Source organism: Rissa tridactyla, chromosome 3 (assembly GCF_028500815.1).
Source record: "Rissa tridactyla isolate bRisTri1 chromosome 3, bRisTri1.patW.cur.20221130, whole genome shotgun sequence".
Taxonomy (NCBI): domain Eukaryota; kingdom Metazoa; phylum Chordata; class Aves; order Charadriiformes; family Laridae; genus Rissa; species Rissa tridactyla.
In genome coordinates, this window is record NC_071468.1 from 103,151,541 (window position 1) to 103,168,095 (window position 16,555).

General features: G+C 35.7%; 1 protein-coding gene across 1 annotated transcript in view; it reads left to right on the forward strand.

Annotated features, from left to right (window-relative positions):
• CSMD1 (CUB and Sushi multiple domains 1) overlaps window positions 1-16,555 on the forward strand; it is a 1,189,318-nt gene that overhangs the window by 1,035,451 nt on the left and 137,312 nt on the right. The window contains exons 39-41 of the mRNA XM_054196719.1: window positions 5,107-5,176; window positions 7,400-7,516; window positions 11,743-11,952. Of these exons, the coding sequence (XP_054052694.1) occupies window positions 5,107-5,176; window positions 7,400-7,516; window positions 11,743-11,952 (397 nt within the window). The remainder of the gene's footprint in view (window positions 1-5,106; window positions 5,177-7,399; window positions 7,517-11,742; window positions 11,953-16,555) is intronic.

Below are 16,555 nucleotides of genomic sequence, written 5' to 3' on the forward strand. Positions count from 1 at the left end.
ATTCTGCTTAGAAATTGCAGAATTTAGTTTCTAAAGCAAATTTTATTAATACTAAATTGATTCTTAAAAGTCTTTCAAGGAAAGAAGTGTTACAAATTAGTTCACAGATTGTGGATGTTCACTGTTCTCACACTGGTTTAGTTTCCCATGGTAGACATGTTATTGAGATACTGATTGTAAAAGTAAATCTAAGACTGGAAAGCTTTTTTCTTCCCTCGTTAGTTCCTCTATTTAATTTACATATATTCCACCACTTGTGTGATACATTGATCTGAGTTCTGAATCTTTTGGGTGGTAATAGGTCCCACTCAAGACAATGTGAAAACGTATCGCTGTATCAGGGAAAGCAAAGCGTCACAACTTCTCATCCAGAGAAGGATAAAGTCACGGCCCTCTGTCTGATGTTTGCCAAGTCAGTGCTCCCTCAGCATATATAGACTTATTCTTTGGTCTCAGTGTTCCTTACGTTCTCCTAAAATTCAGAAAGGATTCAGACTGAACATCTTAGCTCTAGGTTGGCTGTGGGAATACCTGCACTTGAAAAGTCTCTCTGGGTGATCAGCAATATGCTTACCTTTTCAGGCATGTATTACAGATATAGAGTCAAGTCTTTAACCTAATCCATGCTCTTTACATTTATAGCATGACTTGAAACAACCTCTATCAGAAGCATCCCATATCCATAGCAAAAAAATTCTGTCATACAAGTATCCTACTATTTAGAAAAGATCCAAGACTTGTGCACAATAAAGCCTACTCTGCCCATCCTGAGCACTCGCTGCTCATTTATTGGTTTGAAGATTGTTTACAAGCCAGCTGATGGTTCACATATAAACTACTTAAGTGTTTCTCTTTCCAGCAAAGGAAAATTTAATATGAATTTGAAAATATCTACTGGTTTAAAACCTTTAACTTTCAGACTTTATTAACTTTATTTCCTCTATTTCATCTTTCCCTTACAGTATCCTTTGTAGGCAGCAGTAATGTCAGTAACAAAATGAGAGATTTTATATCATATTCTTATTATACAGTCCCTTCAAAAGGACTGTCTGTCATTGAAGCCTGGCTCCCAAATAGATTCTGACTTCCATTTAAAGACTACTAATGAACCGTTAACCTTTTTCTATTTCAAAGTAGCATTAAACTAAGTATATGATAAAATACCATATTCTACAGATACATCTATATTGCTATAGCCAAGGCAAAGATTTGTGAACTTCAGTGCTATTCATTTGTTACAATGAGGTGCTGGCATGCTTTTGGCCTAGGTGAAGTATCACGGTTCAGTAACTATCACAAGCCAGAGACTGTTCCTTATAGGCTGTTTGCATCATGACACTGTTTTGGAGGTGAATGCAGAACAGTTAAGGAGGTAGATATACAAAAGAATGTACATTTGGCCTCAAGACTAGAAAACAAGCCCAAGCACTTCTATTAGTACAGATGTAGCTTATACGTTCTTGTAGTCCTTTTTTGTATGCACTGAGCTAAACTTATTATTATGAATCCTTAGACTGAGGACATTCTATTTCAATGCCAAATCTATCTGGAAGTCAGCCTATAATAAACTTGGTTACACAACAATAAATATAATCGTATTTTAATAGTTTTTGGATTAAATCAAAAGTAATCTCTTTTTTGCTTCTCTGAGAAAGATTCCTATTTTGAATATCTGTAGAAAATGTGTGTGGAATTCTTTATGTATTTTTATTCAGTTCCACTCTGTGGTGAAAGGATCACAGTCTGATGGTGATGCTGGTAGGGCTGTCGTATAATTGCTGTTCATATAATTGCCCATAGGTGCTTAGCACCTCATTGCTGTGATCCTGGCCACTGCTTCTGACCATTAAGTCTCAAATATATATAGGCAAACATCTGATTGTTGGGTTAGTTTGTAGCAGTGATCTGATAGAAAAAAGTGAAACACCCTATACTAACTGTTTCCTCTGGAGATGGAATATCTTCTAATCCCGTTTATTCCATCTAAAAGCCAGGTATCTAATCTGAATCGACTGTTTAGGCTGTCATTGTGACACTAAACAGCCACACACCTCCAAGGGCTGATTCATACAAAGGTTTTGTATTAGGACAGGTACCTTCCTCTGAAAGTATCATCTTTCTTCACTGATTAGGATATCAAAAAGTTAACAGGGGTATCTAACTTTAAACTGCTTAGGTTTGGTGGGGTGACTCCTACTTGTATTGCCCATCATATTACACACCCTTCTCTCCCTACTTTTTCAACTATGAAACATCTGAGTTTTCCATATGAAAAAAGGGAATGATTCCATTTTTATAACATGGGTTGGAAACAGGTAAACCCTCAGGATACAGCATCGTTGAATTTTCTGTCCATACTCAAAATAGTACTGCTGAAATACTGAGGTGGAGTGATAACAGTAGAATATGAATACTTCAGAAGTATTTGGAGTGAGTACAGGAAACCTTTTGAAGATACACATTGTTAGCCCTGACTTGGTATTTTGGATCTATTTTTACTGAGGAAAAAATCAGAAATGTGAGTTCATAAATACAGTATTAGTGTAAACAATCAGGTATTTGTGAGGAAGAGATCTGCACAAAAGAAATTGATCTGTGTTAATGCTAAACTTTAATACACTGTGTATCTCACTATCACAAAACCACACAATGTATTTTGTCTGTATGCAGGTCTTTTCTGTAGTCCCTGAGTGTGACTAATTGCACTTTTGTTTTTATACTTACAGGGATTCCATAATGAAATACTTTCTTAAAATTTCATTGCATATTGTTGCTCAACTGTACTTCTTACCTCTATTTCCGCAGATATACAAATGTAATCCTAACTGTGGAATCTGAATTCTATAAAAACTAGTTTCATGATCTTGTCTAAAGTGTAAAACAAAAGATCTTCTATATCCAAATTCAATAGAAAAGAGTTTGAATCTTTTCAAAATGTTAATGAGGATTTCTATGCTGTATGGACTCTGCTGTAAGAAAGTGCATACACATGCATGCATAGCATGTGGCTCAGACAGGACAAGTAAAAATGGCTCCAAATTAAAAAGAAATAATAATGAAAATAAGGTTCTATGAGGCACAGCATGTTTGCTATTCAACAAGTATAGATCAGCATAAGTTGGCAGATTTTTTATTTTTTTTTTTTAACTCTAGCTGTGAATTTACCTTCAGTCTTTAAAAAACATATTCACAGCTAGCAATAACAATCAGGTGCGGATTAGTTTATAATTGAGACTTACCAGAAAAGTCATAGAACTCAAACTACTACCTGGAGATGCATAAGAAAGGTAATTGCTAGCTGTAGGATTAAGTGTCTCCCCTCAGGAGGGGACTTTAAAAGACTGAAATCAGAATGTGCTCTTGTTGGGAAGAGGCTTGAAGCCAGAGGAATCATTTCATTTTATTTTTCAAAAGATCTTTTATAGGCCATTTTACTTTTTTCCTGACTGTGGTAGTTAAATTATGGCTTCCCCCCCGACTCACATCAGAGACGTGCAATCATAGAAGACTAGGAAAAGAGAATAAAATAAAACAGGGAATATCGCATTAAGTAAATTATTCAAAACCTCATGTATTTTGCAAGTAAATAAGATGACACAGTAAGTGTCACACATTTTTCCTTTAAAACAAAAAGGTTGGTGTTTTTTAAAGTATTTTATTGAATTGCTATCAATTTGTAGTATTTTTATAAGAAAAAGACATTTAATTTTTCATAATTTTAATGAAAACTGATTTCCTTCCAAGCCATTTTTTTGGAAATGCTTCACTTTGTCTTTCAGAAGCTAATTGTCTAAATATACTTAACTAAATGATTAATTAAAGTAGTTTTATTCCATAGCGTTCCATACAGTTGTATATGAACTTTATTGAACGTAGTGTGTGTAGGGTTTTTTTTGTAAACATACCAAATGACATGGACGTAATTTCATTAAATGAATTTTCCTGTACTGTAGTTTACTTATATTTTTCTTATTTTTATGAGAATTTGATTGCTATGGACAACTAATATTTAAATAAGTCTTCATATTATATTGAAGAAATACGCTGCCTAACTTATATTAGACTCTTAATAGGCTTGATAAAAATAAACAAGAGATGACTTGACCAAGTTTTTATATCTAAATGATTAAAACAGGAACTAAACCTTGCTCTCAGTCCCACGTTTCGATCTTTATATCAGACTCTCACTCCAGCCAGTTTATACAGCTTTCACATTCCAACAGCAGAATGCATACATAACACGAGGTCAGAACTGACAAAACTGACAGAACTGACAAAAAAAGCCTTTTGTTTGCACTACTGTTTTCAGCTCAAACTGTTAGCAGTGCAAGCACAGCTGGGACCACTTTGCAGTTGGTCCTAGGCAGCCACCCTGAAGTATGTGGAAATAGGCTTTGCAGATTACAGCCATGTCATTTTTCACTTCCAGCTACCACATGATTCTGCTTGGTTCTTGTGATGTTTCTTAATAGGGAGAGCAAATTAAAAGTGACAGCTAAATAAAGAGGCACTTGTACTTTTATAGCTGTCTGCCAAGATGTTGCACGTATGCAGTGGGTCATGTTGTGAGGCCGTGTGAGAGTTCAAGGCCTGCTGGTAATCGTGGATGACTGTCTTGGCATGGTTCACAGCTGTACCATCTGTAGCAAGCAGACATGGAACAAATTCCTCTCTGTGTCTGTACTGCTCACTCAGAGCACTGGTTGATTCATTCCAGATTGCAGCCTGAAAATTAACTAGTATGCTTACACTGTGGATGAGAACCCTGGAATTGAAATAGGGAGTGAACCAGTTTGACCATAAGAATGCATATAGTCAGCTGCTTCTGTCATGTAACTAGCCTTATATTAAGTAAAAAATCTGAAGAGGTTTTCAAGTTATCAAAGGAAGAGTGTTTTAGAACACTTATCCAGTAGAAAAATAAGAACATAAAACCTGAAGTATTTGAAAACAGAGTTCTACAAATTCATAGAAGTAATTATAATGCCTTTGGTTGATATAAGAAAAGACACAGATAAGATGATTTAGAAGGTTGTCTTCAGCTCTGCCTTCCCGGAAAGTCCCCTAGTGAGTATCTGTAATCAATATTTTTCCCTTTCCAAACAGGGCCGTTCTCATATTTCTTGTATGCCAGGAACAGTTCGACGCTGGAACTATCCATCTCCTCTCTGCATTGGTATGGATACTTACTTGTTTTCAGTGTGTTCTGAACATCAGTCAGAAGAAACTTCTGGCTTTGTCATGCCTATTGTGGTGGGAGGTCTCCCTGCCCATGGTAGAGGGGTTGGAACTAGATGATCTTCAAGGTCCCTTCTAACCTGAACCATTCTATGATTCTGTGATTATTCCTTCACTTAATTCTGTTTCATTCAAAACTTTTTTGAATTTCCATTTTTGTCTATGAAATATGGAAAAAATTACAATAAAATTTCCTTTATATATAGTGTATATGCTATTTAAAAAAAATATTGTGAGAGTGGGCAAAGTAGGAAACCCAGATGTTTACTGTTGTTTGGCTTGTCCTGAATACTCTGCTTTGAATCAGGCTCAATCTCTTCAGAAGGGAGAGGAAGCTAACACATTCCTTTTGCAGCATGCTCAGCTTGGAGAACCTTCTCAAGAAGGTTGCAGGTTATGCAGGGAGCCTAGGAGACTTCTCAAAGCAGACACTTGGTCTGCCGTGGAGAGCAGCAATGAATCCAAGCTTTCAGGAGTGGTGAAATGAAAAAGAGTTTTAGCGATCCATAAAAGGCTGTCTCTCTTCATCTGAGAAAGCTGTTAAACGATGCTGAGTTTAAAAGCAAAGCTAAAAGGAATTTCCCTTTTAAGCACACAAAGACCTTGCCGAACAGATCTGAGTTTTCCCTGTGTAGATAATAACCTTGTTCTATTGTATTGTTTCTTGATTAAACAAAATTTAAGAGCATCAAGATTTTGGCATGATTATTTCAAGACAAAGCAGGAATGAAGGTGAGAGAAGCATAGCTCCCTCATAACATTCTGTCACTTCAGCTTTGAAATACGTTCTTCAGGGGATGCTTTTAACTTTAATATTCAGACAGCAAAAGCTGTTCCTTTTAGCATCATATCTAAGAGGAATGTAAAAGATTGGGATGATATTGAGCAATATTAACATGAAATGGTTTTAAAGATTCCTTATCAAGTATGGGCTATATATTATTTTGTATTGTCAATTTCTATAGAAGCAGTCATTTCCGATTAATATGAAAGCACTGCAGTTCCTTCAAATCAATTTTAGAAATGGAAAATTTAATTCAGGAAGGTGTATTTTTGGGTTTGGGTGGGCTTTTTTTCATTCTAATAATATGTTTCACCTTGTATATTAAATATAGTTCCTATTTGCAAACAGTGTGATCGTTGGTTTTTATTTTTTCCTCCTTTAGTTCATGGAATTTTTCTGTCCCAGAAGCTAAAATACCCCAAGAAAACAAACACTAACACATGACTCCCCCCAGCCTCCTGCCTCAAACCTTTAAAATGGTGATTTTTCTAGAAATGCAAAACAAAATCTTTTCTTTTTACGAAATAATGTATTTAACATTGCAGGGAGATAGAGATACTTGAGAAGTTTGAGACTGATTTCTCAGCTTTTTAGTGGATTTTTTCCTGTTTTGATTCAATTTCTTCTGTGGTCTAACCATTAGTTTATTTTCATTTTTTCAGTAAAATTATCACAACACACAGCATCACAGTACCACAATTCTGTTACCAGGTCATACATCCCTGTAACAACTGGCATGAAGACTCATCGGCTTTAAAGTAATGATTCTGCAAATAATAAATACAGTTTAGCTTGATGTCATCCTAAATGATGCAAATGGCTTTTCAATCTCCAAACACATCAGTAAGCTAAAGAAAAGCATACAGATAGTAAGCAAAGAATATTTCTGTTATGCAGCTAGTCTGTCTTCTTCCTGAATTAAAGAAAGAACTGTGGTGGGCTATTTTTTTGTTTGTTTGTTTTTAAACTCAAGTGTGGCTTTAGCTATATTAACTAGTAGGTCTGCAACTGCATCATAAATCGGTGTCATCATTTAGTTTAATTACAGATTTGTTCCTTTGAAGATGAAGCCTATCTCAACATAGCACCAGACATTTTTAACCGTAATTGGCAAGCTGAGACAACGGGTTACCCAGGCTATATGAGCAACTACACATTTGCAGTAAAATCACAGTGGACGTGTTGCATGAACTAAACATTTTGCTCTAACTTGATTTTTTTTTTCTCCTTCATGAGGAATGTTTTGACTGTGATAAATTTGAGTGCATGGGGATCATGGAGATAAAATGGAAAATCCAATTTTGGATTTATCATATGCCAAATATTAAGAAATAATATTATTAAAAAATACAGTGACTTTCTTTTTATTTTTAATAGCTAAATGTGGTGGAACACTGACAAACATGGGCGGTGTGATCCTGAGCCCAGGTTTTCCTGGAAATTACCCTAGTAACTTAGACTGTACATGGAAAATTTTATTGCCAATTGGATATGGTAAGTAAACTTAGGTTTGAAGAGCAATTATTTGTAATCATCAGATTTAAACATATATAAGAACATTCTGATTTCCAGTATGAAATAGATTTTATCCAGTGAATGTATTGTGAACCCCTTACATAATTCTGCGCTATCTTTTGAATTGAAAATAACTGACGGTTTAAAAACATATCTTCATCTAAGCAATTAGTTATTTGTAAAACTCAGCCTGTGTCAGAAACTGATTTCAGAGCAAATGAAATCCGCTGCATGGAGATATATCAGATGAAATAGATAATGTGACTTCTAAATTAATTAGTGGTCTTCTTTTTAGTATCCTTTCATTGTCCCCTAAATGACTTTTTCACAGTATTTCTTATGTTCTATGAACATGGACAAAACCTCATTTCTAGCACTATGAATTTGGTTAAAAACATTCTAAAACTATATTCCAAATATCAGGTAACCGTTGCCAACTTAGAAACTTTCTAGGTTTGCTTTAAATCTATTGTCATATGGAAAATATCTTCATAAATAAATAACAATTAGATAGAGAAGGTAATAATGGGTAATAAGGGATCTATAAGTGCATGTATAAAACACAATCCTCTATCATTATCAGAAATGAAAGAGGAATAAGTTTTCTTGCTGTGAAACATTATGCCCCATTCTGTGAATTCTGTACTAGTGCTCAAATAAGAAAATTACGTTTAAAAGCTTATTATTAAATTCACTATACCCATCTCTGGAAATGAATTTATTTTCTTTGCTTTCCATTGCATTTATGAGAGGGATTTTTGTAGTAAGATAAACTACTTACAGAGAGTGTATTACACTAAGTTAATTTGTAGCAATACTGTGCTGCTATTTAGAATAGCGCCCTTTATCAGTGCCTACCTGGTAAAACTGATTCATCATAGTTACAGATAGCCTTAGTAGCCTTAGATATCCTTATAGCTTTAGGATGACCATAAACAGGACATCTTGTCTTATTTTGGCATTCTAAAGCTACATTTGCAGAAAATACAAATTGTAAGCAACTGTTCTGGAGAGATGTCATCCTAATTAGGCTACTATAATACAGCCTTTTAAGAACAGTCCTTCATTTTTCTCAGAGTTGCTGTTTTTCTTTAAGTTTTTCCATGTGGACGGTGTTTCATGGATTAACTATGCAAGAGCGTATTGTATCCTATTATTATCCCGCTCACTTCTCCGAAACTCTCCAGTAGTGGTAATCCTATAAATAGTAAAAAAATATGATTTTTTTTGGCAAGGGATTTGGCAGGTATAAGATGGTCGTGCGATTGATCTATCATTGCTTTCAAAATGCTAGAAGGGGACATTTTTTGCCATAAAATTGCTACAGGGATCTTTTTCACAAAGTCTCTGTCAGATAATCCACAGATAATGTCTTTATACCAGGTTTATATGTTGTGATTGATGTGATGTTTCACAGACAACTTCCACTGCAAAATCATGGATACTATTTTATGATTTATAAACATTTTTTATTTACTAAGAGCTGTTTGTCTACATTCATTCTATTATATCAAAATCAATACATGAAATCACTGAAACATAGAAAAACATTTCCAAAATTGAGTAATACTTCAGGACTTTTTTTTTTTTAATTATTTTAATGTGATACTGATTAGATTGAGTTAGAATTTAGCACTGTGAAAAAAAACTGATCAAGAGGACACTCATGACCACGTAATGATTGATTCAAATTCCACTGAAATAATTAACCTCACAGTGATTTCATCTCTCAGTAAGTATTCCTTTTTTCCATCCATTTATTCAAACTTTGTAGCTGAATAAAGCCCACGATATTATTGACTTCATGCAGGCACACAGGTGTGCTTAAACAAAGTCCAACAATAAAATTGTGGCAGCTAAATGAGTCCCAAAGTATAGTGCTTTCTTCATTACATGAAAATACACTGATCGTGTAAAAGATGACACTACTAAATTCCAAAGATTTTAAACAGATGGAAAGTACAACTTTTCCAGTAAGTTGCAGTGAGTTTGAAATTATTACAGGTACCTGTTAATTGATCAACATTTGTAAAAAAAGATTAGCTCAGCTTGGAATTCTCATTATTTAGAGTCTATTCAAGTGAGAGAGGAAATCCCGTTGAGACTGAAGCAGGAAGTAGTATAATTATAGTTTGACCAGATAATGATTTATTTTCTGTAGCAGTTTTATTCCATATAATTTTCTGTAAGAAATGATTTAGTGTAGAAAACTTTTTCTTTGACATATCAAATTGACAATTGTAACTTGTATAAACTTAGAGTTAAGGCTTGAGTGACACATATAGTATGTCCTCTAATTGAAATTAACATCTTTGAAAAAATCTTTAGGAAAAAAAAAAAGTGTATGTTTGTGTTTAAAATGTGGCTATTTTAGGCAGTTTAATTTTTTAAAAGTTAATGATAAATCTAGTTTTTGCTTTTAAAATACAAAGCTTTTCTATACTGAATATTTACAAATATTCATATAAATTCCATCTCACTAATTAAATTAGAATGATTCCATTTCAAAGGTACTCTCTGGCTCATCAGAGACTATTTCAGAACAGCAGACTACTTTTATTTAAATACCTAAACACTGATTTTGACTACATATATATGTCTAATTGAATTATCTGCTTTTCACTTCAGCAACTTAAGTATAATGTTAAGTAGCTGCTCAATTCTTTAGAATTTCCATGCTGCCGTCATCCAGTCTCTGGTGGGAATCACTGAATGCTGATACTGAAGTCAAGATGTTTCCAAGCTGCTTGGTGTCCTACCTCATGTGAAATGCCAAGAGCATTGTAAAATTATTGACTTTGCTCAAGTCAGACTAACCATATCAGACAGCATACGAGAGATGGCTGATACTGAGACTTTGATATGTTCTGTATGTGTCTCGCTATTGATAGCATCAGAATGAGTTTTCTTATTCTGCAGGTGAAATACTTGTTTTCATATCTCCCACTCTGCATAGGTCAGAGAAGGTACTAAATAACCCATATTCTTACAAGTTCTCTGTAATTTGGTTTATTTGGTAGTTTATTTAGTTTCTCCTGTAGCCAAAAAAATTAATCCATTTTATACAAACTATTAGATATCAAACCACAGAGGCAGAGAAAGGAGCTACAGAGCAAGAAGGAGTCAATGACTTACCCTAGTGATTAATCTATATGGTACTCTCCTGGAATTAACACTGTGTCTCTACTGCTATTTAAGAACGTCAGGCAGAGAGTTAAGGCATTGAATATTTCACATTGCTTTGTTGGCTCATGGTGGTAATTCTGTTTTATTCTTCATAGTCTACTGGAGCAGGGTTAGGCTCAAGCAGTGCGGTTGCAAGTTACTTGGTACTACTTGGTTTTCGAACCAGGGGTTCATCCCCCATCCGTCTTTTGATATTATATATACACATCATTTGAGAAGCCTGAATTCCAAGTCCTTGGTCCACATGAAGTAGTGCCAGAACGTAAAAACAGTTCTTCCCATGAGATTATGCTTATACTGCCAACTGTTCAGCATTTTGGCAGTCATCTCTCTCCCTTTCTTTTTGTGAGAAAGGCCTGTTTCAACCACCTGACTTGCAGAGAGAGTTTGTGGTAAATGATCCTGAGTAAATACTGTCACCAGTCTGGAGTTTAGTGCATTTTATAGTGGTGTATACAGAGAAGAATGGCTCTGGCCCGAGATGGAGGGAAGAGGAGGCATATATAGGTGACCTGGGTAAGGAAAAACAAGATAGAGTAGACAGGTAGAAGTAGGTGGTTAAACTTATGCCTCTGAAAAGTCACTCTGTTAGTAACCTTTGTGGGTACTGAGCTCATCCTGAGCCTCTATGAGAGACCTGGCCCAGCTACAGTAAAGCTCTTTTGGCAAAGTCCTGACCATGCCGTGACAGAGCAGGATTTGTGATGTGCCCCTCCCTTGAGTGTTTCTGTTGGCCGGTTTAGGAACCTGACAAGTATCTGGTTGTTGACTTTGTGACTTCATTGGTCCCTTTACATGTGGTTGTGATATTTATTGGGAGCCCAAAAATTAGAAGCTCCAATTCCTGCAATACTTAGCAGCTATTTCCTTGATGTAAGCATCTCACTTTGAATGGTAACTAAAATATAGTGCCTATAACAATTATTATGACATCTTTTTTTGTATTTGCACGCTGTAACATTAAGCAACATGAGTTATAAAAACTATTTTAAAATTTTCTTTCTTTCTTAATGCTGCAGGTGCACACATTCAGTTTCTGAATTTCTCCACTGAAGCAAATCATGATTTCCTTGAAATTCAGAATGGGCCTTACCACACCAGCTCTATGATCGGCCAGTTTAGTGGAATTGAACTCCCATCACCCTTACTAAGTACTACTCATGAAACACTTGTCCATTTTTACAGTGATCACTCAGAGAACAGGCAAGGATTTAAGTTGACATACCAAGGTAAGTAGGAACTAGCACAATGAACTTTATGTGAAAATTAAGTGGAAATGAAAAGACACCAGATATCGCACATTCTGTATTTTGAAATACATATATTCAGTATTTGAATATGTGAATTTTTTGTGGTCTTCTACTGATGGCTTTTTTTCTTCATCTTCATTTTTGTTAGGTTTTTTCCCCATTAGTGACAATAAAGTATCATTAATTCGTGCATATTTCTGAAATATTAGAATAGTCTTACTGAAAACTGTTGAGCCCCATTGCAGGTTCTGAACAGTTTAACAAAGTGGAATGGCTGGTTGAATTCTCATCTAACTGCAGTGAGGGAGATTCATGCCACCTTATTCTAGGCTCTTAATTTAGGTAACTTGGTTAGGTTTTCATATATATGTGTATAAGCCTATATGTTTGTGTAAATGTGTATGTATGTGTTGTGGGTTAATCCTGGTGGGCAGTAAAGGACCATGCAGCTGCTCACTAACTTCCCTCCCAACCCCCAGTTGGATGGAGGGAAGAAGGAAGGAATAGTAAATGCAAGAAAATCTGGGGGACAAGATATCCTTAATAACTGAAGGATAATGGGAAGAAGAGAGAAAGAAAACAAAACAAGTTATGCAAAGGCAATCGCTCACCACCTCCCACTGGCAGACCAATGCCCAGCCACTTCCAAAGCAAAAGATGGCTAACATCCTTAAACCCCCTTTTCTGCCTTTTATTGCTGAGCATGCTTTTATATGGTATGGAATAGTTCTTTGGTTAGTTCAGGTCATCTACCTGGTTGTGTCCCCTCCCAACCTATTGTGCACTCCCAGTCTATTCACTGGTGGGGCATAGTGCGAAAAAGAGATGGCCTTAATGCTGTGCAAGCACTGTTCAGCAAAAGCCAGGACTTTAGTGTGTTATCAGTATTGTTTTGGTCACAAATCTAAAACACAGCACCATATGAGCTGCTATGAAGAAAACTAACTCTATTGTAACTAGGCCCAGTACAGTATTTATTTGCATACACACATATACATAATTGTAGTTAGATTATATCTACAGAGTCCATGGATAGAGAGGAAAAATCTTCCAGAAAATAATCGTGAGCACCTGAACTAGGCTAATGCTCATAAAACGTGGCCACAAGGAGGTGACATCTCTCTATTGCCTGTGGAGTTTTCTTCTGTTACATAGTTTTAGAAGTAGGGCATACTCTCACAACATCACACCCATCTAGTGTGATTTTTATTCTGAGAAGTCAAGGGCAATTGTGGTTAGGCAGATGACTCTTTTTAGAATTTTCTGGAAGGACAGAAAATTTGCAAATTGCAGAAATGCCGAGTAAATAAAATACAAAGCCATGTGGTTTGTTTTCTGTATATGCTCTAGTGCTCTTTGTTCTTGTTCTAATTAGTGTGTTTTTCCTTACTATATCAACACCTTCCTTAATGGTATTGAGTCTATAGGCTTACCTATGTGTGATTAACTCCTGAGTAACAGCATTTTCTGTCATGAAATTGACAGTTAAGTCTTCAGTTGTTTGTAGACGGTATAATATGTTCCAGCTTGCTCAGCCATGTTTTCTGTTCCCTTTAAGGGGAAACACACATTCATATTTTGATGATCTATGACGGTTTCAGCAGGGGGACAAGGAAACAGGTTCAGTTTGCTTTTTAATCATCATAATACTTAGCTTTTTGTATCTTTAACTCTTCATGTGTATCTGGATCAAAACATATATTGTACATGGTATTCTATGCTTTTGGCAAGGACGGTGATGTTTGTTGATGTTTAAGGAAATGATAGTCCAGATCGAAGTAAAAGATGACATAGATTTGGAAAAAAGATTATCTGTATTTTGATTGGTTTCTGACGTAATGCCGTTGACATACGTCTACTTCAGACTCCTCCAATCGTTGGTCAGTGCTTGGGTCTGTTTTCACTTACAGCCCAGTTCCTAAACCCATTGACACAATTGGTACTGCAAGACTACTGTGACATCAGATGTGACGCAAATTACCTGGGGTTATCAGTTAAATTTTTCCTTTAAAGTCTCAAGAGATTCTTCAGTTCGAGAGTCACAATGTTTTAATAAAACTGAGATAGAGTTCTCTATCTTTGTCTATCTATATTGACAATGTGCGCTTGCAACCCAGAAAGCCGACCGTATCCTGGGGTGCTTCAAAAGAAGTGTGGCCAGCAGGTTGAGGGAGGTGATTCTCCCCCTCTACTCTGCTCTCCTGAGACCCCACCTGGAGTACTGTGTCCAGCTCTGGAGCCCTCAGCACAGGAAAGACATGGACCTGTTGGAGCGGGTCCAGAGGAGGGCCATGAAGATGATCAGAGGGCTGGAGCACCTCTCCTATGAGAACAGGCTGAGAGCCTGTCAGGTTGTTCAGCCTGGGGAAGAGAAGGCTCTGGGGAGACCTTATTGTGGCCATTCAGTACTTAAAGGGGGCTTGTAAGAGAGATGAGGACAAACTTTTTAGCAGGGCCTGTTGTGATAGGACAAGGGGAAATGGTTTTAAACTAAAAGAGGGGAGATTCAGACTAGATATAAAAAAGAATTTTTTTTGTGGTGAGGGTGGTGAAACACTGGCACAGGTTGCCCAGAGAGGTGGTAGATGCCCCATCCCTGGCAACATTCCAAGTCAGGTTGGATGGGGCTCTGAGCACCCTGATCTAGTTGAAGATGTCCCTGCTCATTGCAGGGGGGTTGGACTAGATGACCTTTAAAGGTCCCTTCCATCCCAAACTATTCTATAATTCTATGTTTCCATGATTCTATGATATTATGGTTTTCTACACTTAGCCTGTCTCAGGCAAATTTATTTACCTTTAATATATTCCATATATTTAAGCAATATCTGCTTATCAGCACAGACAGAAAGACTCTGTAATCTGTGCTACAGTTCATAGAACTGCAGGAAAATGTATTGCTACAATTTGTGTATCTTTTTATTTATTTTATTCATTTAGCTGATATTTTTTGTATCCCATTAGAGCAATTTAGTATGCTTAGCAATAGGAAATTGAGCCCAGGGAATCATTCACAGTGGTGTTCAAGTGTAGCTAAGAAGATTACATGTATGTTCAGAAGTTAAGCTGACTGCTATAACCCATGGTCGAAAAATCACATGAAATCTAGGGCTTATTGAAGTTAACAATTGTGTCAATTATTTCAGTCAAACCACAACTTCACTTTTTATCTTTTTGCCTGTTACAGGCACAATTACTTTATTCATCCATAGTAAACTGCTAAAAGAATCTTTTGTAATCTATGTCCAGTCTGGAGTTGACTTTAAGATGGTAGCTTTCATAATGAAGTTTACTCCGTATTTTGAAAAGGTTGTTGAATTAAGCTCATAATTCCACTTTTCTTCTATTCTTCCCTTTCCCACTGTGTCCAGTAGGATTATTTTGTCTGATCTGAAGTAAATGGGAATATGACGAAGAGGACACCATACAAAAGAAAATGATATTTTTGGGTTCACTCTAACCCACTCTTCTTAAAATAATTTGTGTTTAGATAAGTTGCTTTCTTTCTGCTTCTCCAATTGCAACTTGTCAGCTGGCAACAAAAGTCATTGACAGTGTAAAATTTTATTCTATTATTTAAATAGTGGAAAAGCAATGCACCTAAAACCAAAACAAGGTATTACACAATATTAAGAACTTTAATTAGATGGATGTTATAATAAAATATTTTTAAGTGATGCAGATTGTGTAGTAGCATTCTCAGAATAAAATAAAACTTTCAAAAAGAAGTATTGTTCATAGAAATTCAGAAATTTGTAGTAGTATTTTGCAAATATTTATATAAAGAATCCAGAAAAAAATCATTATAGAATCATAGAATCATTTAGGTTGGAAAAGACCCTTGGAATCATCGAGTCCAACCATCAACTCCACTCTACAAAGTTCTCCCTTACACCATATCCCTTAACACCACATCTAAACGAGTCTTACACATCCAGGGATGGTGACTCCACCACCTCCCTGGGCAGCCTATTCCAGTGTCTGACCACTCTTTCTGTGAAGAATTTTTTCCTAATGTCCAGCCTAAACCTACCCTGCTGCAGCTTGAACCCATTCCCTCTTAATTTCTCAAATATAGTAACAATAAGAATTTTCTTACTTTAGTAATTAGTCTAATAGTTATAATAGTAGATAGAAAATTCAGAACCAAGAAGGAGATACAGTTAAATTAACTTATATTTGAGTCATTCTAATTTCAAATAAAAAATACAACTAGTATTTATTACCTTGTTTCTCAAAATGTGCACTTATAGGTGTATTTGATTTACCAAATGCATATACATTAATCCAATTTTATTTTCCCCATGAGTGAGAAGCAAAACAATTTCTGCAGTAAAGGCAACTCACACAGTTCATTTTTATGTAATAGTCCTTACTTATAAAGAGACTCTGGGGTGACTCATTCCTGAATACTGTTTTGAGGAAGCACAGTATTTTAGTCTATATATTAAAAAATAAATGGTTTTAAAACCTTAAAAAAACCACAACATAATCTGCTCATGTAAAAAGATGCTGGGGAAAAAAAATGAATTATTTTACAAGGTACTTATTATTTACTGATTTTTTTTTCTAATGTGGAAAG